The sequence below is a fragment of the Cajanus cajan genome, chromosome 8 (assembly GCF_000230855.2).
Source record: "Cajanus cajan strain Asha chromosome 8, NIPB_CcT2T_4, whole genome shotgun sequence".
Taxonomy (NCBI): Eukaryota; Viridiplantae; Streptophyta; class Magnoliopsida; order Fabales; family Fabaceae; genus Cajanus; species Cajanus cajan.
The window spans coordinates 3472446-3495811 of record NC_138524.1 but is presented as its reverse complement, the minus strand read 5'-3'; the positions used below and the strand labels follow the sequence as shown (position 1 = coordinate 3495811).

The following is a 23366-nucleotide window of genomic DNA, read 5'->3' as shown; positions in this document are numbered from 1 at the left end:
TGGTTTTGAGGTGCAATCCTCCTCGGTCTATGATTAAAAGGGGCTAAAAATTAATAATATATATAATTATGAAAAAATATTTTTTATATTATTTTAAAAAATGAGTCTATCTATTATATTTTTTTTACATTTAAATATAAAATTGTGAGATAATTATAAATTCCTGTCATTTTAATTTTTTTTATGTATTATATTTATAAAAGAAAAAATATTCTTTTGACCTATTTAGAAATTTCAAGTTTAATTTTTGTTCTTTAAAAGTTATTCTATTCTAATATTTCTAATTTGGAGATTCATCACTTTGATTTTTAAAACTATTTATATAACACTTATAATAAACCATACTCCTTTCCATCATTTTCAAAATAATTAAATTAGTAATGTAAAATACACTATAACTTATTTTTTATGATAAGGACTAGAGGTATAGTAGCATAGAAGTAAATTTTTAAAATTATTAACATTATATTATATTTTTAATATAATAAAATATGTTATTTTTAATTAAATAATATATCTATTAATATTATAAATATTTATATATAAGAGATCTTATCAATAAGTCATTAATTTAAGTAATACTAGACTCATTTTCTTTAAATAAATGAACCAAATAATCAATCAAATTGTTCGGAAAAAAAATAATCATTTATAATATTGATTAATTATAAAAAAATATAAGAGTATATTTATGGATTTACCTATAGAATTCATAATATTTGAAGACTGGCCTAAGTAACCATATTAGGCAAAAGGAAAAGTACATAAAAAGAATGGAAAGAGAGATCGGAAACCGTTAGTATTTGTCTTAATTTAAACCATCCGAAATGAATTGACTCCGCATTCAATTCATACAAGAATCTTTCAATTAATTACTCCTTCCGGGCTGAATTATAAATTATAAGAAAATATTATTCATAATTTTTTATAATAATTATATTATTTATATGAAGAATTGACTAAATTTGATGATGATTAATTTTTTGTTAAAGAATATGATTATAAAGTTTTTTTTTTCAGCTATATTCTTTTTCTAAAAAGGTCGGTGTACTCTTTTGGCAATTGTTATTACAAACTTTGTCAGTACATAAGGTACTTGTGAAGCGTGGTATGTTATTCTTCAATGAATCTTATGTCTTATGTAATTATGAAGATGAAGAGGTGAAACACTTATTCTTGCATTGTTCTATTTCGAGCAGTATATGGTATTCGATTTGGTATTGGTTGAGTTTCTCTTCATGTATGTCAAACTGTTTAGAGGATCTCTTATTGAATATGTGTGGTTTTGTCGGTGACAAAAAGAAGTGGAGGTATTTAGTAACTATTTGGGTAGCTGTGGTATGGAATATTTGGTTACATAAAAATAATATTGTCTTTAACAATAGTTTAGTAAATGTTGGGGAAATTATAGATGTTATCAAATATAGGTCATGAAAATGGTTAACAACGGGATTGAAGGAGGGACAACTAATATACATAAATTGGTTAAATGAGTCATTGATATGTATTCAGCAGTTGCCTTAACTTTGTATATAGGTTGGAGTACCCTTTGTACTTTTTTTTTAATATTATGTTTTTTACTTATATAAAAAAAAACTAAACTCAATTTTATTAAAGCCAACAACTTATTGTTAAAAATTATTCATATTAATTTAAAAATTAGTTAGTATTATTTAATTTTACTAATTTCATTATATATATATATATATATATATATATAATATTCTCTTAAATATCCTTCACGCAAACTTAACATCTAAAATATAAAAAAAAAAATCATTAAATAAGACAAATTTAGTTAATATTTTAGTTTACTTGCATAAGTTTCTTTTCTCGTTTGTTTGTATTTTAAGTTCAAAAGAAATAACAAGTAAAATAATATAAAATCATAAATTTAATATTCTGAATTGCAAATTCAAATTTATATTCATTTTTTTTTTCACATTTATATACTTTTTTAGAGAATTTGTTTGAAGGTAAGACCTGGATTTTGACACTGAATGGACACTTCTCGCAATAAGAATTTAAATATCGATTATGTTGTAAGAGAGTAACATCTTTCTTTAACTAGCCTCAAATTTTACTGGTTATTTATATTCATTCATTTTTTAAAGTATGATAAATGTAACTTCTTAACATATATATTTTTAAGTTCAAATTTTTTTAATGTTTTTAAATGATTAAAATTTTGTCGACAAGTTAGTGCAATGGTCAAGTTCTTGGAGCTAACTTTAATTTTCCTCATGTACATACAAATTCAATTCATTTTAAAGTTATTAAAATCTTTTTTGTTTGGTGGATTACCTTCCTCACGACCATGTGCTAGTTATAAGTTATGTAGTTGTGTTTATTAATTTTTCTTTTTCGATTTAGGGTTGTGCAATCATGTCATTAGTATTCTATTCAATAATATCGGGATGTTTCTTTTTTCTACCACTTCTTGATATAAAAATGATTCGACTATGTGCAAGGAGGTACATAGTTACAAATTTATAGATAATTTTATTAAATAAAATGTAAAGTCCACGATATTTTATAATTTTAATATATTTTAATTAATATATATATATAGGAGGATCATTTTATTTTAGGGATAAGTCTACCTAGACTTACTCTGTTCAATAACTTATGTTCCGCATCAAATTTCAACGATCTAACCGTTGAATTTAAAGTTCTTAATGCATAGATCAAATTTGTAAATTTTTAGAAAATTTAAAAATTATTGAATACTTCATTTTATTAATTCAAATTGACGGATAATCATAAAATTATTTTATATATTGTTTTGAATTAATGAAGCGAAGTATCAAATGATTTTCAAATTTTTTAAAAATTTGCATATTTAATCTATAAACTAAGAACTTTAAATTTAACGGTTGGATCGTTAAAATTTGATTAGAATATGAGTTATTGAACAGAATAAATATAAGAGACTTACAGTAAAATGATCCCTCCTCATATATATATATATATATATATATATATATATATATATATATATATATATATATATATATATATATATATATATATATATAAACAGCACACAGCTCAATACCAAATGGCTAGTCCATGTGCAGAGACAAAGGGTTCATTACCTCCAAACTCAAGATTCCATTATATTTTGTTGTTTTGTCTTTATTTCGTAGGTACCAAACACCACAGTAAACACAAGGAAACGACAATGCTCTACTTCCTCTCTCTTTTTTTATTTCTTTCTTCAAGCACATACCCTATTTAAGGATTGTCACTAAGATTTAGGTCACTTACTGCTATCATCTGCTACCATGTGAAAAAATAAGCACGTCCTAAAATATTAGATAAATGTATTAAAAAAAAAAATCTGAGATGCCCACAAAAATAGAACCCTATAGAGGCTAGAGTATATAGAGATGCTCGTGTCTAAAACTGGCTACGGTGAAATGTGTCGAAATGTTCGAAATGTCCTTTACTGGAACCTAAAAGGATTGAAAATATGTATGTAGTAATTTAACAAATAAGTAAACAAACTAAATTCTTCAATCTTTGTAATCATTCACTAATTTTACCAACATTTGGTTAGAGAAAATATTCTTTAAAGTAAATTTGTTTCTTATTTTTTATAAATAATGTTGCAACGAATTACCTTACCTTTGGTATTTTTATTTTTATTTTTTTGATATTCATGATATTTTCTTATGAATCTCTAAACATAAAAAATAAAAGTTTTTTTGATGGAAGCTAAGCAAGGCATCTCACAAATGTTGCTTTATATACTCATAGTAATTGAATATCTATCATATGGTTTAAAAACCCAAATTACGTACTTGTCACTTGCAGCACATCTTGTGAGTAAAAATACATTGTTTTATGCAATTATAATAAGAAGGAAAAAAATATACTCAAAGTAATTAGTTTTAAATTTTTAAAAATATATTATTGTAGAACCTCGTTAAAACATTATAGCTAGGTTTAAGACAGGCTGAAAGCAAAACAACATGATATAAAGACAAAAAAATTGAAACAAGAGTTTGAGGAAGGGATAAGAAGGTACTGAAATAACGTGATGTGTCCCAAAAAGTACGTATACTTATGTAGCTGGTAGCGAAAGAAGGAGAAAGCAAGATGTGCATGCAACACGTAGGCTTAAGCATGACCAATGATTACTAACAGAAATTCAAAACGGGAAACTGAGCTTTGCTCTATAACACCATAAATACACATGTTGTTCCCTTTAGTTTCCGACGTAGCAGTCTCACTGATGGAATTGCGAAACAGTTTATGAGCAACTCTTGCATCTAAGAAGGACCCTCTCCTACCTCTTTCTCTCCTCATTCATTCATTCATTCACCACATACATACACATCAATAACGTTCTCAAACATGTCTATTCTCAAACTTGTTTTCGTTACCATCACTGTTTCATTGGCCATTATTGCTGCCAGCGCCCATGACCAGGGTGAAGACGCGAGTATGGCTTCTACGAGCATCGATGATGCAGAGACAAAAGTTGCCGACAAAAACAGGAAGAAGCCTGTCACTTATGATGGCAGGTCACTCATCATCGATGGACAACGAGAGCTTCTCTTCTCCGGTTCCATCCATTACCCGAGAAGCACCCCCGAGGTACCTTCTTATGACTTATCTATCATCATACAAGAGTAAAGATCATCTCGCTTTTACGTGTATAAAACGTTAAGTAATATCTTTTATACACTTCAAAGTTCAAATTATAGTAGTGGACAGGAAACGAAGAGATCTAAACTCGATATGTAATCAACTTATGTCACTCTCCACATGAAACCTCATTATTGTTGGATCAGAAATTTTAAATCATGGAAACAATACTCACATGATACTTGTGTCTGTGGAGATATATACATTAAGAAATTTTCTTAAAAATCGTGTAGGGATGGAAATCTCTAAGCTAAATCACGTAAAGATTAGTCGGAATTATTGACACATGATAATCTGGCGGTGAAATAAATTTTCATACTTAGCTGGTGGTTAATTAGGCAATCAAAAGTAAAACTTTCCTTAAGACATGTAGTATTCATAATAATAAACTAACTAATCATAGATAAAATAGAGCTCAGCTAAGGGTCTTTTTGTGTGTTTACAGATGTGGTCAGAGATTCTTGAAAGAGCAAAGCGTGGAGGTATAAACGTGGTCCAAACTTACGTGTTTTGGAACGTTCATGAGCCTGTGAAGGGCAAGGTAATTAAATTAATGATCTGGAACCAGAACTACTACTACATGTAAACGTTGATTATTATTCATGGTGGCCTTGCCATGCATCCACGGTTAATGAATGTCCCAACTTGACTATAGTTCTTTTCATCTGCAGTTCGTAATGGAACCGGAGTATGATTACGTAAAGTTCATAAAGCTCATTCATGAGAAAGACATGTATGTAACCCTCAGGGTTGGCCCTTTCATCCAAGCTGAATGGAATCACGGGTATGCCCTTTCATTAATTTTTAAAGAAACAACAAAATACCGTATATTGTTCATGAATGGTTACAATACAATTTTTAACAAATGCAGTAAAATTTATTTAATTTACAAGATCATGTACGAGACTCTAATCTCTGATATGATAATCTGTTTCCTTCAATGTTAATACATCAGTGGACTTCCATATTGGCTAAGAGAGATCCCAGAAATCATATTCCGCTCTAACAATGAACCCTTTAAGGTAACCAATCAATCATATAAAACTCGCCAGCTTCTTGTTTCTGGAAATTAAGACCAACTTAAGATTACTAAAATCATTTCTAATTTGCAGCTGCACATGAAAGATTACGTATCAAATGTTACAAACACGTTGAAAAAGGAGAATCTCTTTGCTCCCCAAGGAGGTCCCATCATCTTGGCGCAGGTGCTGATTTTCCACATGATCCTTCTTCTCCCACGTCTATTTATTTAATTTCTGCATGGTGCTAAATAGAATAAGCAAAGTGCTCACACATGTTGCTTACGTACTACAGATTGAGAATGAGTACAACCATATCCAACGTGCTTTTAGAGAGGAAGGAAGCAATTATGTCCAATGGGCTGCAAAAATGGCAGTGTCACTGGATGTTGGAGTTCCATGGATCATGTGCAAGCAAACAGATGCTCCTGATCCAGTGGTAAGTTTATGAAACTGTTTAGACATGATTTTCCTTCCAGTGAGATTAAAAATGCGTGTTATCTCTGACCTGACAATGCATGCTTCACTTGGCAGATTAATGCATGCAATGGAAGGCACTGTGGTGATACCTTCGCAGGCCCCAACAAAGCTTACAAGCCTGCCCTATGGACTGAAAACTGGACTGCTCAGTAAGTATATATATTCGTTAGTGATCAATTTTTTAGTCTTAAGTCAAATAAATGTATGTATTCATATTCTATCTTAGTAGATTGGTCTTGAAACATCCATTTGGTATTTGAGACATCTGATCTTCAAGTAATATTTCTGATGGACTAATAATTGAATGAATATTTGACAAAATTGGCTGCATGAGTTCCTACTTTGAAAAAAAAATAAAATAATGGTCACTTATATTTGTGAATTTCAGTTGTTATTTTCGGGAAAATAATTGTTGATAATTTGCAAGTACAGGTATAGAGTGTTTGGAGATCCACCATCCCAAAGATCAGCAGAAGACATTGCCTTCTCAGTTGCCCGGTTCTTCTCTAAGAATGGGTCTTTGGTGAACTACTATATGGTAATTAATGACCTTATCATGCATCCAAATCAAAAACTTTTATATGAGACTTGTGGACATTGTGTTTCTCACTCAACTCGATCTGAAACTCTTGTAGTACCACGGTGGAACAAATTTTGGTAGAACAAGCTCTGCCTTCACCACAACCCGGTATTATGATGAAGCCCCTCTCGATGAGTACGGTCTGCAGAGAGAACCAAAATGGAGTCACCTGAGGGATGTGCACAAGGCATTGAACCTATGCAAGAAACCCCTCTTCAATGGTGCGTATTCTGTCACAAAACTGAACCAACATCATGAGGTAAGCATCTGACACAACCTTCTCAAAATTCACATTCTCTTAATAGGGGTTTTATTAGAGAGAAATATGTGTCAAAGACAATTTAAGCCATGCTGGAAGTTTGAATTGCGCAGATTATAGTTTATGAGAAGGCAGACAGTCATTTATGTGCTGCTTTCATCACTAACAACCACACCAAAACACCAACAACCATAAACTTCAGAGGTACGGATTATTACCTGCCACCACGTTCCATCAGCATCCTCCCTGACTGCAAGACTGTGGTCTTCAACACTCAAAATGTAACATTTTTTAACCCTTGCTTTTTACAAGTAGAGAATTCACATGCTTGGCTTTGAAGTTTTTACTCCTTAGTCCTTGTAGCTGACCATTTTGTATTGCATCCTCAATCAGATTGCTTCACAACATAATTCAAGGAACTTCAAGACGCCAAAGGAATCAAATAATTTTAAGTGGGAGGTGTTTTCTGAGTCCATTCCAACCACCAAGAATATTCCAGTCAACGAAAAGATTCCTGCAGAGCTTTATAACTTGCTTAAAGACGCCAGCGACTATGCATGGTATACCACCAGGTGAGTTCATGTTCCTGTGATTGTGAACAACTGAGGATATGGTTATCTTATTCCATGCATTTCACCATTGATATTTCATTCTCTTTATTCCATGCAACGGTATTTTATGCAACTGCTGTCTGAGACTTGTATATTTAATGCAGCGTTGAATTGGGTCCAGAAGACTTGCCAAAGAAGACTGATCTATCCCCCGTTCTTCGTATTCTGAGTCTTGGCCATTCATTACTTGCCTATGTAAATGGAGAATTCGTTGGTAAGCACACAGAAATTTGGCCTTCTAAAAGGAAGTGGATCAAGTCCAATGTACTTGGACTGATTCATGCATGGCAAAATGTTATATTATTCCATTCTCTATGAGAGGTTGGGTGTTAATATTTGGCTAATTTTCTTGATGATTTTAAGGATCTAATCATGGTAGCCACGAAGAAAAATCTTTTGAATTCCAGAAACCTGTAAAATTCAAGGTTGGAGTTAACGACATAGCTATCTTGGCTTGCACTGTGGGACTCCCCGTAAGAGGCTCAATTTTTTTCCTTCTCTAATATTTGCAGCACTTGTTTTTTACAAGGAGGATGATAACATTCTTGTATCCCCTTTAATCTACAGGACAGTGGAGCATACATGGAGCACAGGTTCGCCGGACCCAAGTCTATAACCATCCTTGGTCTGAATTCTGGAAAAATTGATCTGACTAATAATGGTTGGGGTCATAAGGTATTAATTAGCATACTTTTGAGAAAATACCTGAAAAAGGAACATAAATCATGGAATGAAAATAGAATAACCATAGTGATCCCTATGATAGGAGATCCACCAATCACATTAGACTGATTAACAACCAACCTACTTTCAATAACATGTAATTGTTCTTTTCGTAACTAGCCTTAATTTCCCAACAAATTGCCTGTTACAACTTACAACCCTTTAATAACATGGTAGTGACTCATCAATCTACAATGAGCATTACATGGCCGGGTGTCGAATCAGGTACTAGACTATTAAACAGAATTAAGGGACACAATGGAAAGCTCATCCACAAACATTAGTCTAGCAAAAACAATAGTAAAGTTACTGTTGAACTTTTCAGGTTGGTATCCAAGGTGAGGAGCTTGCCGTTTTCAGTGAAAAGGGATCAAAGAAGGTAGAGTGGAAAGAGGCCAAGGGACCTGGAAAGACTGTCTCCTGGTACAAGGTAATGGCTACTGCCTTCACTGGATTATAATAACATTGCAAGTTGTTTTCATTTTCAAGGGGATTCAATCAAACAAACATGTTTGACTTGTTTTATGATTCTGTATTCATTTCACAGACAAATTTTGCAACCCCAGAGGGAACTGATCCTGTTGCCATCGAGATGAGCGGCATGGGGAAGGGAATGATTTGGGTGAATGGTAAAAGCATTGGTCGTCACTGGATGAGCTACCTCTCTCCTCTTGGAAAGCCTACTCAGTCAGAGTAAGTAGAACAAAATGTTTGGCCTTGAAATCCAAAGGAAAACTAACTCATTCTTAATTTGTAACTTGAGTCAGGTATCACATTCCAAGAACTTACCTCAATCCAAAAGACAACTTGCTTGTTATATTTGAGGAAGAGGTGGCAGATCCAGGAAAGATTACCATCCAAACTGTTGACAGAAATACAGTATGCAGTATCATCACAGAGAATCACCCCGCCAATGTCAAGTCATGGGCAACTAAGAAAGGGAAATTCCAACCTGTTTCGGATAATTTGATGCCAACAGCTGAACTCAGATGTCCACACTTAAGAACCATTAAGACTGTGGAGTTTATAAGCTTTGGTGATCCTGCGGGTTTCTGTGGAGCCTTTGAAATGGGAAAATGTGACGCACCTGGTGCCAGGCAAATCGTCGAAAAGGTAGAGCTCATATTTCTTTGCAAAATAAAAGACTAACTTTTTTCTATGACAAATATGAAGAAGCTGAACCTTTTTTCACTGTGCAGACTTGCCTAGGACAACCATCATGCACAGTTCCATTGGACAAGGCAGCCTTCATTCAGGGCAAAGATCCTTGCTCCAATATCATGAAGACACTTGCAATCCAAGTGAAGTGTGAGTGAGTGAGTGAGTGAGCGAGTGAGTGACTCCTACATTATGTAAAACATGATACCTGAAATTGGTGTCTTTACGTAACAAACATCATATTGTTTGTTAGAATATTACAAGAGTTCAATGTTGTTTCTAGAAATTTGTCATCCTTCCTGGTTGATTTCAATAAAGAACTTCAGGCTTGTCAACATAAGAGAGTTCATTGTTTCGTTTATTACCAAAACATAAAAGTTCCAAACTCTTCAAAACTAACAGATCTTTTCAAAGAAAAATACTAATTAACAATTCACCTTAAAGCTCAAGAGTTCATTGTTGCGGTAACATTTTTGCCCAATATTCTTACATTTTCATTTTCATCAAATAGAAATATTTTATCATATAAGATGTCCAAAATCCACAACCCCAAATAATTATTTTTATTTTTTTTATACAATGCAATAATAAGGTTTAGACTTATCAATTATGAATCATCACTTTAGGCTAAGTACTCAAGTCTATAGCTAACTACTAACCACATCTAATGTTTATGTTGATTGTTGTTCTAACTATGTCTATGAACTATGATGAACTTACATCTCGACTATAATTATTTTATTTTATTTTATTTTGTAGTTGTATATTTATCATCTTGGACGAACTTGTTTGTATTAGATATTGAGAGGTGTAACTCAATGGATGAGGAAACATCAAATTAATGTAAAAAAGAAATAATAATATTAAATAATAGACAAAATAAGCAGGAAATTTATTTATTTTTGATTCATCTATCTCATTATATATGTGACTATTATGCTTTGTTGCATGGAAGAATTGGACATAAAATTTGGACATGAATAATACGGCCAATATTCTTCGTTTTCAAGTGGACGAAACTCATGCTCACAAATTTTGTAAATGTTTTCCAATTTGTATACAAGGTCAATGAAAATCATAGTTATAAGTTAAAAGAAAATAATAAAAGCTGAATTTATAAATTAAATAAAAATGAAAAATTAAATTTATAAATAAAATAAATAATAAAATCTAAATTCAAAAATTAATAAAAATAAATAAAAACTAAATTTATAAATTACAGAAAATATTAGGGATGGCAAAACGGGCCAGCCCGGCCCGTTTTGGCCTGGCCCGCCATTGGCCCGCCAAAAACGGGGTGGGGCGGGCCAGCCCGCCAATGTAAAACGGGCTGGAGATGTTGGCCTGCCCCGCCTAAGATCGGGCTGGCGGGATGGCGGGCTGGCGGGCCGGCCCGCTTACAAAAAATAAAAATAAAAAAAAATGGAAAAAAAAATATTTTATGGTCAAATAAAAAAAAATTGCTACAAATAAATAAATATAACCATATGAAATTAAAAATGCATACATATTGTACATAATATATGTTCAACAAAAACAAATTACAAACTTAAAACAAAATCAAATAGAAATTAGTCCATTTACACCAAAATCAAAACCAAATTATAAACTTACAAATTATTTATAAACTAAATTTTTTGATAGTCCACAAAACAAGTTTAAATACAATTAATTAACTTTAAATTTTATTTTAAGAATATTAGAAGCTCTCTTGAAAGAAGTTGTCTCTACTTTTTTTCTTAATCATCTTCATCCTCATCTTCTACATCAAAATAAAATTAACATAAAAATAATTAAATTAAAAAAAAATATATGCGGGCCGGCGGGTTGTGGCGGGCCGGCCCGCTATTTGGCCCGGCGGGCTTGGCAGGGCGGGCTTGACGGGTTGGCGGGTTGAAATAGTTGGCCCGGCCAGCCAATTTTTGACGGGCCAACGGGCCGGCCCGCGGGCCATGGCCCACTTTGCCATCCCTAGAAAATATATTAAAAAAAACTAAACTTATAATCAAAGAAAATAATAACCAAATCTATAAATTAAAGAAAATAATAAAAACTAAGCTTGTAAAATAATATAAATAAATTTATATTGGTTGATTATTTTGGTACATTTAAGTTTTTTTTGGTACATATGATCGGTTCTAACTGGTTTATCAGAACTGGATAATTAATAAGTTATAGGTTCTGTTAATCTTTTGAAATATAATAATATATGATAATGAAATTTAATTGTTTAAATTACTCTATTGTTTCGCTTCTAATCCTATTCCTAAATCCTAATGACTTATTTCTTATAAGTTAATATTAGTTGTTTGAAAGTTTATATTAATGAGTTAATTACAATAAAGTATCAATTTTTTATTTGATAAATCAATGGTATATTTGTTTATTGGCTGGAATTAAATTTAGTATAAAAAAAATTTACACGAACTCATGCACCTTACTTCAATTAAGTGATTTGGACTCCTTAGTTTATAAAATCGACAGTTTACTAGTGGTTTACATCGTTAATAAATACATAAATAATTCTTTAGATATCAAATAATAAATACACTAAATTTTTAACAACACGAAAGTTAAACTAGAAAAACGACCCTCTCCGTTAAGCTTTCTTAGTTTATACTTTATATTCACAGCTTGAGTCCTGACTATAGATTGGGAAACTTGAATAGAAAAATAAACGTTATTGGAGTGCTTGTTTGTCTCTAACAAAACTTCTGCAAAAAGACCCCCTTTATTACCGTGTTGAAACTTGAAAGTACATTCGAAAATACGTAACCACACTATCAGCAGAAATACAAACATTCGGGGAGCAATCATACCAAACAGCATAGAATCATCCAATTTTACCACAATAAAGCTCGTAACATGAAATAAATAAATCGAAAACATAGTATTTGATATTATTTCTATTCCTTTTACCATCTTCCATACATGTATAATAACTAAATGCCAATAAATTGACTTGAAAACAGAATGATAAAAAATTTAGGGAGGGAAATTACTCAACATTCCTATTCTATTTACATGTTATTACAGCTAAAACGAGCTCCGCAAATCCCTTTACACCTTGAAAATGTGGCGATCCGATTCAACTGCCAGTAATTGAAGAATTCATATTAGTTTATTAACAAATGAAAAAGAATGCTGCACAAGCTGCAGCAAAAAAATATATGATTGATCTAGTAATATCAAAAATCAATAGCGAGATTCCACAACAATGGTAAACTCACCAGAACCACGTCACCGCCTTTGATGAGCGTGTTCCAAGCGAGGCCATTATTTGAGAAGCAGGGAGGAAAGTACATGCAACCAAACAATAATTAAGCCTCGAGAGTAAACCCTGATTCATCATATTAACATACAGGGCCGGGTTGGTTTGTTCCAGAAACTCATGATAAATCAAAGGATCCCTGGCCTTCATTGATTGCATAAAGTAGCTTCTTGTACATAATTTCCTGTTTCAAAATGTAAATCAAAGATCAGGCACCAGAAGAAGCTTTGCATGCGTAATTATATAACCAACAACGCTTTGCAATGTTCTACCTTGGTAGAATAAGGAGGAAGCTTCAGGTAATTTGCACAAGTCATCACACTTGGCAAGTCATCGTCAGCCGATTCTGAAGGCCCATTCCCATTCGATGAAACATTAGCTGCACTTGACGAAAGCTGCACCCAGACCATGTAAATGTATTAATTAACGTTGCATTTTGGTTACCGCCCCCCCCCCCCCCAAAAAAACACACACGAAAGGATGTAAACAGGATAACTAAAGGAATGCAATATTCATTTCTTTTAGGTTCACAGGACAAAATAAATCTAGTGCATATCACAATACATCTATTCAGCCAGGCAGCAAATCCATGCACATCGTGTTACTTAAGAAATGTTTAAAAATATCTTCAAAAAAGAGCTGCAGTAACACTGTTAATGACCAAAGTTCAAATAGCAGAGGATCATCCCCCAAAACACAAAAAAACACTTCCAAGTTTTAAGTTTTTAATAATAAATGTGTGTGCAAAAATTATGTGAATACATGAATGAACTAGAACAAAAGTAACGAGATAAAAAATATTTTTCAAATACCTTCCTCACTATAGTTAGTTTTGGATTTAGAACTGCCAGTCCACCAGGTGGCAGCCTAGGTGCACCAGTAACAAATTGACAGAAGGCACGCTGCTGCTCTGGTGTGAATTCTCCCATAATTTCAAGCAACTGAAAATAGTATCATACAGGATGAGCATCAAATATAACAAGCCTAAATATCCAATGAAACAATTTTTCTACTACAAAAAAAAAAGCATACATTAACTATGGCAGGGCTCTTGGCAGTGTAACCATGGTCAAATTTTATATGATCCGCCAGTGTCTCAGTCTGCAGAAACATTAATTTATGACTACATTAGTCACGGTAACAATTCAAATATTGTTAGCAGCAGTAATACATTTGCATAAAAAAGATTACCTTCCACAATTCTCTACGGCCACAAAGCAGGTAATCCAGTTCTTGGGGAGTAAAAATTTGTAAAGATGAGATGTCAAAAACCTGAATTGACAGGCACAAGTATGCAAGTGAAACACGTTCAGTTTAAGGACTCAAATAAATGAACAAATATCCAACAAGTATTCCAAGTTCCAACAATTGTCCAGCAAATATCCTCCACATGGAAGGCTAGCAGCTCATTTCACAAATTTGTCGAATTCTAACATTATATAAATGAATAACCGGCATCAATGAAAAAAAAAATTACATTTATCAGATACAAGATTTGGGTTTTTACTGCACCTCACTTAAGGGTGATACAAGGTTGGTAGAAAACTTGGCTTAAAGTAAAAGGCAAGGATAAACATTTCATAATTTCTTAATTGATAATCCGAGATTCAGGCTATATATGCAGTTAACTGCTCAAGAAATAACCAAAAGTCATAATTTTCAGTAGAAAAAAATGACCCTATGAATCTAAACAAGAATCCAGAAGCTGAAGGATAAAGCTCAATATTATCAAGTTAAACCCCAGCCAGGTTTACTTTTCAATTAAAGGTTTGGGAGAAACAAGAAAAGGAATGAATCATGTGTAAATAAAAGACAGACGACCATGTTATTTCAGAACTTTCTAATCACAGTTGAAAAAGATGCATTACAATATAGCCAAGAGCCTACACAACATCAGCAAACAAGGTGCACACCAAAAGTTACAAGAATTAATTAAGATCAGCATATAACCTGATTGAACCCTGCTCTAAATCCTTCCATTTGACGCATGATTCCAGTCTTAACAGTTGCATCAACCACCATTGATATGTATTCCTCTAGATTATTGATGTCAACCTGAAAGTTTGGCAGCAAGTTCAAAGGAATTTTCATAACAGACTATCAGAACCAAAACTAAAAAGCCAGGAAAATAAACAGACTGAATACATACAATTTTATCTCCAGGTTTCAAGATGTAATCTGGATAACCAGGAAGTGTGAAGTCCAAGCAGATATCTTCAATTGGGGCCCCACGAAAATGCAAATTAGCAATTGTATCAGTATCGCTACCACCAATAGATTCTATATAACGCTTCCGGCAAACAAGGGCATTAAACTCTTGTAAAGTTTTCCCAAGCTCAGCATCAATGAAAAGAATGTCATGCAAATCAAGCTCCTGCAGTATATCAAAGGCTAAATATAAACAGACTAAAATCAACCTTAAGATAAACTATAAACATGAAATCAGACAAGACACCTTAACATCAACATTTCATAACTTACTTGACCAAGAATAAGCTTATAAAGCGCCATTGACAATGGTAAATCCAATAGGCGTCCATCTTGAAGAGCTTTAGCCATTACACGGCCTAATAGCCGGAAATATTCGATCACTTTAGAAAATTGAGTACCCTCAGATGCATCAACATTTGCAGGCCAAGGTCGAGGAAACAACCCAAGAGGAGCTTGAACAAGTTCTCCATCTCCAACAAAAGAGCCTTCACTACTTTTCATTTTCTTTTCATCTCCATCAACTTCCATTTCATATTTCTCTGAAGAACCTGATCTCCACATTTGATGTACAACTTTTTGTAAGTCATGACTGAGAAGTGTGTAGAACTCCAGAGTGGGACCCAGACCAGTGCCAACTTCACCAAAATATTCTACTTCAAGTACAGCTTTTTGACTAGAATACAACTCCATCACTTTAGCAGCAGAATCCAAAATACGATTTCGAGAGACACGAACCTTTTGGCGCTGCAATCTCCCAACCCTGATCTCTCTTTCATTTGTTAATCCATGACCATCAGCACCCTGCTGCTGCTGAAGGCGATACAGTGCACGAGATAGCCCAAAGGCAGTTGAATAGAAGTACTGTCGCCGTGTCTCAAAAGGAAACAAAAAAGGGCATGCCTTAGTTAACTGGTAACACCATGAGGGAAGACTCCCACTGCACAAGGCAAGGGCATCTTGTATTTGCCTAGCTAATTTTGGAGTAAGTTTGCTGCTTATAAATTCCTCTGCAGGAACCCTAGCACTGCTGGTAACACTTAGTTCATCTAAATCCAAAATTTTCCCCTCTGCAAAGTTATCAGTAATCACTTGGGCCCTCAAACGAGATGCAAGTTGGTTCAGGCCCTCTAGCACCCGCAATAATGCCAATATATTGTATGTAGGATTAGATTTCTCCAGTTCACAGGGCAATTCTCCCTGCAAGATACTATCTAATACAGATATCTGATGTAGCTTGCCTTCAGAACTAGAATTCAATGCAGAACCAGATTTGCCAGACTTTGAAGCATTAGAGTTTGAACCTCCAGGGGGAGCCCTATCAGTTTGGTTCTCTGCCCTCTGATAAGTTATAGTATAAATATCACCCCACAACCTACTTCCATCACTGGATACATAGTCACTACTACCAGCAAATCTCTCATCATCATCTTCATCTAGCACAAGCTGTCGTTGAATTGCCTGATATATAGTCAAATGCCTATTAAGCTGCTTCCCACTAGCAGTAAAGATCAACTTTGGAGGATCATTAGAACTACCAAACAAAGGACGCCCTAGTCGATCTCTTCCACCCCTGAAGCCTCTGCTATTGGCAGATCCAAGTCCAGCCATGGCAGCAGCAGCAAATGACATTGCACCTCTTGAGCTTGAAGTATAGCCACTCCTAAAATCAGCAGAGTCTGAACCCCTGACTGTACCAGCCTTGCTGCTAGAACCTGAGGCGGCATTAGTCGGACCATCACTTGTTGCAGGAGCTACAGCACTCTCTTCAGCTAAATCGCCCAATTTCACATCATGTACTTTGTCAGGTGAGCAAACAGGAAGCGAATCATCCCTCAGTACCTGCATGAGAAGAATGAAAACAAGCACAAAATTTGTCAGCATAGATAAGTGAATTTAATTATAATGTTCAATTAGTTAATCCAACTATCAGTTGGGGGTATCCTCGGTTCACTCCAAAACAAAATTATAATGTTCAATCTTGATTAACAACAATGATGGTAGCAACAATTAAATATTTGTAATCAAAACACTAGGATTGAGCTAGTGATAAGAGGAGTGGATAGTTTGCATCTGGTCATGAACTCTAGTTTCATTGCCACCATTGAACCCGGAAAAAAAAAATAGAAGACAAAAATGATAGAAAGACAGAAACATTTCAAATTGAAAAAAATTGTAAACAACATAGAAGGACACCAGTACTGGTAGTAAAAATAACTACACACATAGAGTAACATATCAAAAGCAATGTTAAACATGAGGATAAAGAAATGATGTCAGAAAAACAAAAGACAGTAAAACAGTATCTACTTGAACATACATCTTCTTGGTCATCATCATCTTCATCATCAGAAATATCATCATCTTCAATCACCAATGCCTCGTCAATCTCAACAGGAGATATATCCAAATCTTCATCCTGCATTACATTGGAAAATGTCAATAGAAGGGTAAAAAAAAAAGAAGGAAAAAAAACCTAAGGCTAATATTTTGATACTCCAGGATACTTGGATTAAGTTCATGATTTAGTCAAAAGCAGACCAGGAAAAAAAAAAAAGATGAGCTTTGCACCCAAGTTATGCCCTACACATGGTATATAGCATATGTGTGCATTGTATTTTGTAATAAAAATCCTACTACCAGTTTAACAACCACAATAACAAACCTAGCTACACAACATTTAGCAAACATTTAAAAGATGCCATAAACGAAAGCAATAAAAACCAAAACAAAAATGTATCACCTGGGTAGGAACAATACATAACTGATAACTCCACTAAAAAAAATCCAAATTATTACCCAACGAGAGTAATACAAATTACAAACCTACATATTCATAATTGACAAGTTCAATGTTAGAATAACATAATCATATATGTATATTAATCAATTGACTTTTTAGTGGCACCATACAAAAAAATCCTGACACGTGCACTTTATGATAGAAGGATGAGCATTGTTTCTACAATGCAAGATTATAAGTTCTCATCAGTGCTGGCTCAGCTTCAATTTAGTAACTCAACACTTTTGCAGGGAATTCCAACAGGAGCTTAATTCTAATGTACATAAAGAAACCAATGTTGCAAAAAAAAAAAACAAACAAATAAGCAAAAAAAACAAAAAAAAAAAACTATTCAACACAAAAATCAAAAGAGCACCTAGGCAGTGTTTCTTAAATAAAATAAGAGATGATATCTTAATAAATAATTATAATCAAAAGCCATTCATAAAACTAAATAAATGGCCGAGGTAAAACACTTTAAGGATCTACAGACAACAAAATCCGGCATGTCCAAAGTTACAGATATAGAGAAATTTCATATGTCTTTTCAAGCTTGCTATGCAAAATGTAATGAAGCATCTTTGCATCTTATATTGGCACTATAAAGTATTCTCCTTATATTAGCCATCCAACATAAACTAAACAGTTGGAAGTTATAATTTAACAGAAGAAAGAAATTGTAGCATTGTGAATTCATCTGTAGGATTTCACATTATACCTCGGAAGTAGAGTCACCATTTACAGGATTTATCTGTGCATCTTTATCAAGAGCTGCTCTTCTGCGAGTAGCATTCCTGGTTTGAGGTCCTCTTGCCTCCTCTTGTGCAGGCTTTAATACAGCTTTTCCCTTGCCCTTAGAAGAGCTTGTGCTTTTATCTTGAGCAATTTCTTTTCTGGATGTATCACCTATATTAACAGATGATCTGGATCTAGTAGAATGGCGACGGGTAGTGGAAGGAGAGGATACCCCAGCTCCTGCAGGAGTTGTCCCAGATTCAGAATTTCCAGCAGGTACAGTGGACTTCTGACCAGATTCACTTCGTTGGATACGAGGCCAAAGAAATTCCTCAATGGCTGCTAAACTTGCTAACGGATCAACCAGTACAACATTGGATGAATAATCCCTAAGTGACTTATCACCCTGGGCTCGACAAAGCCGCAACTTGAACGGCTGAGATAATGCACTTAGTCCAGAGGAGAGGCGTGCACTCCCACTGGATGACCTAGATGAATGACTCAGCACAACAGGGAAACGCTCCAAGGAGGACAAAGCATTTTGAAGCTTCTGGACCAAAACAGACATAGGAGTCACGGTCCCATACTCAGTAGAGGAAGGTAGCGCAACAGCTATAAATAACTTAAACCTTGTAAGCGCTTGTTGGCGAAGCTTGGGAAGGTGGGTTTCCGAGGGTCGATCTTTAGAGAAATACCCGCAAGAAAAATAATTCAACAAAGCTGCAACAACACCACTACCAATAAATTCAAAAGTAGATACACCATCTCCTTTGCCAAGCTCCTTTAGCATGTCAGCTATGACCCCTATTAAATATTCTTCCTGACCAAATCCAGAAGTTTTAGATTTCCCCTTTCCATTAGTCCTATGATCATCAGCACCAGCATTTAACTTCATGCAAAGATTTTTCAGATGCAAAAGATCTTCAGTAATACCCACTTCAGCAGCCCCAGGATCTGAAGGAAAGTACTTATCTTTAAAAGCTTTAGCAGCTGTACTAACAGATAACCGAATACTAGTATTTACTGTTGGAATATCCACAGTACTGGGAGGTGAACCAACATTAACCAAAACCGGAGCCTTTGAATCATCCAAAGGATTTCCTTCAGGATTGGAATTCCCACTGCGCCGCCGATAACGCCTAGACCGAGACGATGCTCCAGATATAGAATCATTATCCTTCTCAGCAGAAGATGCCTGTGTAGAGATACTGGTTGAATTCCCGGCTAAAATAAGTTGGTCCACTGCATGCACAACACCTTCTCTAATGAACATCTTGGAGAATGTCCCAGGAAGCTTTTCCATAAGAATTTCAGCAATTTTCAAGGCAGGAACCAAAACGTGTGGATCTTTCCATGCTAGGACACCAGCTAAGAAACTATATGATCAAAGTGACAATGCATAAATTTTCTAAACCCATAAAATCAGTGCAGATATCAAGCAATATCAACCCTATTAAACAGCTAGATACCTTGATACATTTGTCACACTCAACAAAGACTGGATCATCTCTGCTGTGCTGAAATACATCAATTTTCCAATGACAGAAAGACATTTGTGCCGAACAGGACCATTGACACTAGAACCATATATCTATCAAAAGCAAGCAGATACCATCAATTAACTAAAAAAGACAAATAAGGAAGCAAAGGAGCAATTTATTAGAACAATTTTCCACTTAACAAATTTATGAAGCAAAATTTAAGCATTTGATCTCAATGCAACAAATGTCAACCTGTATTAAAACTGGGAGGAGATCCATCGCAAATTGCTTAAGTAGTTCAGGCTGATCATTTAATAGTTTCTCCCGAGCCGATATCTCAGGAACATTTCCATTTGTGTCTTCTTGTTTCCCAGAGCTACCAGCAGGAGACTTTCTTACAATTGGCCCTTTCAAAAACATGTTGGAGATGATAGGGAGAGAAATTGTTCCGTGTGGCAATGGAGGCAGAAGCTCATTTGCCAGGTTTACAATCTCATATATCTATATATATATTATTAGAACAGAGAATTAGAATAATTTCATCTCTTCACATTTGTAAGAAAACTGAATATCAAGGGTCTATGTAATGATGAATTTAAGGTCACAGTCTGTTTAATGAACCATTGTGAGATATTACTACACATAAATGACCAATCCAAAATAAGAGTTATGAAGTTATGCTATACCTGCTCTGGTGGCCTACTTAATGCAGGAGAAACAGAGGCATTAGAAGAAACTCCGGAACCAGATAGAATATCTTTGAGAATACCACTAATTCCGAGAAGTAGCAAAGTTTTAGCTCCAAGAGGGGATCCACTCGCACAAGTTGAAAGGAGTCGGATTAATCCCTGCATATGCCCAAGTCAAGGACCAACAACTACAGGCAAAATGCATCTGTTTTAAAGCAGAAATTGCACTTACGGTATATGTTGGTGTGCTGAGAGAAGCCTGACCACCTCCAGAACTGCTGTTGGAAATGAGGGAGGCAGCTTGTGTTACCAGTCCATGGTTGCACAGTTCATCTAATTTGTCTGGAGATGATGCAAATGCTTCAGCTATTCGAGTCAAACAAACAGATGCATGCTCCAGAACCTACAAATATTGATAATGCATAACGTGAATATGCAGATAAATAATTTTAACAACGGGCTATAGGGGTCAAAATGTTCCTCCTCTCAAACTGAACTTCCTTGAAAGGTAAATTTATGGGCGTAGAAAGGAAAATACAGTTTCAAATTACATGACTAGACTAACAAAAAAACATGACCTTACCTTGGAATCATGGTACTGAAGAAGGTTAGTCAGCAGAGGAACAGCTTCCATCACAAAATCAGCTGCATCTGAAGGAAGCTTCTTGCACATATTTGCAGCGGTAGACAAAGCAACACGCTGAAACAAAGAATTATGTCAGGATAAAATTTTTCACTAAAGGCACCTATGTCCAAATGAATTATGACTGTCCTAGAGGACCAAAACCATAATAATCCACTAAATGAAGATACTTCACCGAATATGTACCTGAACTCCTGTTGAAAAGAAGTCCAAATAAGAAAGGACGGCCATAAGAGCACCTGCTCGTAGGCAGGCAGTGGGGTGCTCTTGAGATATCTTCTTTAGAGCTTGAAGAGACTGTTCAAATCATCAACCACAGTAGTCAAATAATAAGAATGTCATTCCAAAATGCTTGGTCCTTGAAAAAAATGCATAAGCTTATTTTTAATTGTTTTGGAGAAACTAAATGAAAGAGCTTCTACAAATTAGCCTGTGCATAAGCTAATTTCAACTAATGTAGAATAATATTTCATTTTTCCTTCCTACTTTTTCCTCTAGAAGTGTTTATTGAGAAGTTTATCCAATTAGGCCCTAAGGAACATTATATAAAGTTCAAAAAACAATTAAACACCAGCAGAACTCAACATGGAAACGCATCACATTCGTTCTAACTTCACACAATTGACATGAGTTAAGCACCAACCTGTTCAGCCAAATCCATGTACTCTATGGTGAGCAACCTGGCACAGAAGATTGACACTGCACCATAATGCACAACAGCAGCACAAGATGACGGAAGCACATCACATAAATGAGTTAACGCTCTGGCCGCAAGAAGCATTATGTCGGGATTGCTCTCGTGATTCAACAACCCCACAAGCACGGGAACAAAGGCATCAACAGAGAACGTACTAAGCGATTCCTCGGTTCCAATTGAAAGCATTTCACACAGCTGCGTCAATGCTTCAACCTGCCTCCCTTCTTCACTATCAGCCCTCAACCCAAACAGGATCTTCTTCAGCCTCCCACTCTGATGAGAGGAAGACGCAGAACCCATAGCCGAAGACGGAAGCAGATCATCCAAACCTGCACCAAGCTTTCTAAGAAGCCCCTGAAGTGCACTACTCGCGGAAGACAAATTCTGGTGCAAAATTCCAACACCACCCTCGCTGTCGTTATCGTCATCCTCGCCAACGTCCATGTTCAAAGCCAACCCTCGGTCCGAATCCCTATCCCTAATTCTAACATCATGCTCTTTCTCCTTACCCTTATCGGAATTTTCCTTGTTGCGGCGATCACGGCGCGAAGCAGAGGATTCATTTGTAGGGTCCATGGGAGGGAGATTCTTGGGAGGTGCGGGCTCCTTAGGTTTAGATGGACGGGAACGAGTGTTGACGGAAGAAAGAGAGGCGGCGGTGGCGGTGGAAGAAGAAGAGAGACGCGCGCGCTTGCTGGAGCGAGTGGTGGGACCAGAGGAAGATGATGAAGGGGCAGTTGAGGAAGCCTCCGCCCGCTTCCGGCTCCGAGTTTCCATACAAAATCCACCCAACCCGCAATCTGTCAACTCGCTCGCCGCCGAGCGTCAATCACGCGAGAATCCCTAACATGGATCGAATCTTTGTTGAGTCGAACGAATCAATTGGAAACCCTAGATATTGTAGGGGAGGGGATTGCGCGTGTTTGGAAGGAGGCGTTGAGTGAGATTTCTGAATAAACAGAAAGATTTTGAGACATTAAAGATAGGGATTTTCTTTGTTGCCGGAAAACCCTAAGCCAGGGAAAGGGGAAGAAAGAAGGAATAAAGAGACAGAACAAAATGAATCTTTTATATGTAACTTTCTTTGCCTTTTCTATTATTTATTTTTTTTTTTTAATTTGTTCCATGCATTAGTCACTTTCGCTCTTCCCAAACTGAACAACTAGCTACGCTCCTGGGTGGCACTGTTGCACTTGCACTGTGGCCTTTGCTGCTCCATCCACCCCACCCTCGCTCAGAGCAAAAATATCATTTTATGAATATATTCCAATTTTAAAGTTTTTTTTCTTCTAAATATCTTTCACAATTTTTAAAAAGTATGTTAAAATCTAGTCATAAAATATGTTGGTATTAAAGACAGATGAATTTTCTCGG

At 35.1% G+C, this 23366-nt stretch overlaps 2 protein-coding genes across 2 annotated transcripts; one reads left to right on the top strand and one right to left on the bottom strand.

Moving 5' to 3' along the window:
- The first annotated feature begins 4211 nt into the window (after window positions 1-4211).
- On the top strand, window positions 4212-9826 carry LOC109798968 (beta-galactosidase 13). The gene is made up of 18 exons (XM_020359422.3): window positions 4212-4605; window positions 5102-5197; window positions 5328-5440; window positions 5612-5678; window positions 5769-5861; window positions 5971-6114; window positions 6210-6304; window positions 6588-6693; window positions 6791-6994; window positions 7108-7275; window positions 7388-7566; window positions 7710-7819; window positions 7969-8078; window positions 8173-8280; window positions 8654-8758; window positions 8876-9021; window positions 9096-9441; window positions 9528-9826. Exons 1-18 carry the CDS (start codon window positions 4363-4365, stop codon window positions 9642-9644), a joined length of 2550 nt encoding a protein of 849 aa, XP_020215011.2. The 5' UTR covers window positions 4212-4362; the 3' UTR covers window positions 9645-9826.
- A 2535-nt stretch (window positions 9827-12361) lies between these two features.
- Window positions 12362-23065, bottom strand: LOC109798849 (E3 ubiquitin-protein ligase UPL3). The gene is made up of 18 exons (XM_020359254.3): window positions 21939-23065; window positions 21482-21592; window positions 21236-21352; window positions 20885-21055; window positions 20650-20811; window positions 20216-20464; window positions 19952-20073; window positions 18466-19858; window positions 17286-17384; window positions 15239-16807; window positions 14907-15131; window positions 14708-14812; window positions 13949-14029; window positions 13790-13858; window positions 13570-13698; window positions 13030-13152; window positions 12717-12941; window positions 12362-12578 (listed from the first exon to the last, which is right to left on the bottom strand). Exons 1-17 carry the CDS (start codon window positions 22767-22769, stop codon window positions 12876-12878), a joined length of 5622 nt encoding a protein of 1873 aa, XP_020214843.1. The 5' UTR covers window positions 22770-23065; the 3' UTR covers window positions 12362-12578; window positions 12717-12875.
- Window positions 23066-23366: the final 301 nt, after the last annotated feature.